This window comes from Sinocyclocheilus anshuiensis, unplaced genomic scaffold (assembly GCF_001515605.1).
Source record: "Sinocyclocheilus anshuiensis isolate Anshui unplaced genomic scaffold, SAMN03320099.WGS_v1.1 scaffold163, whole genome shotgun sequence".
In the NCBI taxonomy this organism is placed as follows: domain Eukaryota; kingdom Metazoa; phylum Chordata; class Actinopteri; order Cypriniformes; family Cyprinidae; genus Sinocyclocheilus; species Sinocyclocheilus anshuiensis.
The window spans coordinates 94782-98219 of NW_015548223.1; the positions used below are offsets into that span (position 1 = coordinate 94782).

At 35.6% G+C, this 3438-nt stretch overlaps 1 protein-coding gene across 1 annotated transcript in view; it reads left to right on the plus strand.

The window, feature by feature from the left end:
- The first annotated feature begins 1583 nt into the window (after window positions 1–1583).
- LOC107654281 (vitamin K epoxide reductase complex subunit 1-like protein 1) overlaps window positions 1584–3438 on the plus strand; it is a 32639-nt gene continuing 30784 nt past the window's right edge. Inside the window, exon 1 of the mRNA XM_016441305.1 lies at window positions 1584–1841. Coding sequence (XP_016296791.1) covers window positions 1651–1841 — 191 coding nt within the window. The 5' untranslated portion in view covers window positions 1584–1650. The remainder of the gene's footprint in view (window positions 1842–3438) is intronic.

Sequence of the window (3438 nt, forward strand, 5' to 3'; positions counted from 1 at the left end):
GGCCTGATTGAAATGCAACTCAAAGAAAAGGATGTTTTATTTTTTTTATGAGTATGTTGTCTCATAAAACAATATATCAAAATATCTGTCCACCGGGCAAAGGATAAGTATCGCGTTTTATTTCTCCTCTTTCCTATTACTTGTTTCGCTTCTGTTTCAGTTTTTATAATAATTTCTTACTATGTGTAAGTAAGTTGTTTTTTTTTAACGTGTGTTTGGCAGTGTTATTTTTTAGGATTACTGATAAACTACTGTCATTTGATTTGTATTATTTGTATTTGTTATTTATTTAAATTTTAGTTAAATTATGTCTGAATGTATTATATATACACTATGTAGCCTACTTATGCACTATGTACTCAACCATGCAGTATATGAATTTTATTTTGTCATTCATAATCGGAGTCTGATAGCCCCTCCCTCTTCTCTACGTAATTAAAGCTGTGACAGTTGAGTGCATGAAGTGTCCAACATTTCACACTTCGTTTTTCCAGCTATTTCTGTGCATCATCCGGGTATTTAAAGTGCACTTTTTCTTTTTGGAATTTTCGGTGTCAACGCACTACTCGCACTATTTATACTACTAAACATCATAGACTAGTGCAGGGGTCTGCAACCTTCAACAGCAAAAGAGCCGTTTTGGCCCTTTTCCCATGCACCGATTAAACTTCACATGGAGCCACAAAGCCTATTTGATCCCTACAATGAAGATAACACGGCATAGCTAAAGTTTTATATTCAGTTATGTTACAGGGCAGGGGCGTAGCAATCATTTCAGAAGTGATGGGGACAGAAATGTCAAATGTATGTAATAATAATAACAATAATAATAATATTTATGTATGTTTGTCTAATTCTAATTCTCTGCTAAATGACTAAATAAAATAAAAAGAAATAAAATAAATGTTTGTCTAATTGACAAAAAAAAAAAAAACTTTTCTTAGGTCTTACTTTTAACTGGCCAAGAAATAAAATACACTGCTGGACAATAACCAATAATTTGTATTCTATAATATTTTTGATATATATTTTCCTAATGACAATTTTATGATTATGATTGGTTTATATACTACAAACACTTTTTCCATTTTTTATCACAGAATAAGGCAGAAAATTTCGATTTCAAAGCGATTTGGGACGCACTTTTTGTTTGTCCATCTCAAAACATTTATTATTTTAATGTATTTTTCTCTGATGTCTTTATGTACTTCTTGTATCAATCCTTGATCCTTGTGTGTTTGTTTTTTTCTCTCTCTTTTCCACTCATTGTTGCTATTTTGTTGTGTAATAATTAGTATTATTTATGTTGATTATTCTTATTATTCATGGTGGATGTGCCTTATGTTGTTGGATTTCCCTTGTCTTGTTGTGTACAATTTGCAATAAAAAAAATAATAATAATAAATGACAAAAAAATCTGTACTATTATATTGGCCCCCGCTGACGCAAGAATGGCGAGATGCTCTGTGGACACGCCCCCGTTGAACAAACCACGCCCACGTAAAAAAAAAACACCCGCGTTAGCCACGCCCCCTGATGTTGTGACGTCTCGACGCTTTTCCACGTCGCCCGCCCAGCCCGGCTCCCGCCGAGCGCCCAACGGTCGAGGCAGGGGAGGCTGCGCGCGCTTGTGCAAAGGCCGGGGAAAAAATGGCGGCGCCCGTCTTGCGAGTGTCCACCCCTCGCTGGGAGCGGATAGTCCGGCTGCTGGTGTGTCTCTCAGGAATTCTGATATCCCTGTACGCTTTCCACGTGGAGAGGGAAAAGACCCGCGACGCCAATTACCGCGCCGTGTGCGACCTGAGCAGCTCCATCAGCTGCTCCAAAGTCTTCACGTCCAGGTGAGAGAGAGTCTCAAAACCTTGTCGGTTCCCTAGCTAGACAGCTACACAGCTACACAGCTGTCAGGGGCGCGTTCGAGCTTTCGAAAACAGCGCCTTTCGAACGCTTTAGGACGTTTTGGGATCGTTCCAGAGTTTGTACGCGCTTTTGACGACCTGAAAGTACTGTCTAGTTAGGGAGCTCCCTAGGTTTTGACACACAGCCGGAGAGTCGCTCCGGGCCGCTGACTGAAAATGTAATAAAAGAAAATACCCGTTTCACATTTATAGTCTTTTCTCATAACGCCTCTTGGTTTGACACAACTATAAACATAAATATGAATGAAATTACGTGATTTTAAAGCTGTCTTTTGTCTTGTGAGGAAAAACACAGTGCGATAGCAGGTAATGCTAACAGTGCTAATGAGTGAATGTGCTCTGTATCAGTGCGCTGAGTGTCCTATACTACTAATAATGCGCATATACGTTTATTTTCTAATGTACTGGACTGGATTGTGGTCTCAGAGCCACTCATTTATTAGCCTCTTCAGCTTATGTGAGCACAGCAGGCTGTTTCATGCCTGTCAGACTATTTAGTTCTCTTCATGTTTTGTGTATGAAGTTTACCAGCCCCTTTAAATGCAGGAGTTTAATCGTTTATTGATGTACAAGTCTGAGAAGTGCGCTGAAGAAGGGGATTCGTTGAGTTTGATTAAGGTTCAACTTTGTTTTAGTAACCTTTGAAATCAGTGTCATTCATTTGAGACGTTAGTTCCTGATTTTATTACTGAAGGATCCACCCTTACACCTCATCAAACCATTAATGGAGTCATTTAGCTATTATTTTTAGTGCTCAGATTATCCTGGTAATATTTGGTTAATATTTAGAATGTATTAATATTAAATATAAATGCATACACACACACACACACACACGTGAACGTGTATGTATTTAAATATATAGTCATATATACACTTAATATTAATTTAAATGTATATAGTTAGTGAAAATATTTAGTTAATTTAGTGTAATTTATATAATTAATATAGTGTCTATATGTATATAAATTCATATGCACACAAAATATTAACTTAAATGGATATATGTAGTAAATATGTAGTTTGTATATATACACACACGTGTGCATTTTTATATATTTATATGTACACTAAATATATAAAATATATATATATTTTTACTTATATTATATAGGCCTGTCACGATAACAAGTTTTTGTCCTGCGATATATTGCCTCAGAAATAACTGCGATAAGCGATATTATTGTCATTTTAAAGACCATTTTATGCCACTGAATATATAATCATAATGTAACAGCATAATAATGCAAGAAGGCCTACACATTTCCAAATGACAACAAACTTTTAATTTTTAAGAATATTTAGATCATGGAAATTAAGTATTAAAATATTAGATACCTTAGAAAACTTGAAAAAAGCATTTTCTAACAAAAAGTACAAAGTAACAAGTACAAAAAAGAAAAATGCACTAAGAACTTGTATGGAGATTTTTCAATCTGCAGATTTTTCCCTGACCTTCTTTTCTCTGTAAATTAAGGGTGCACACTATTGCTGAAAAACACAATCACTACTTAGCAGT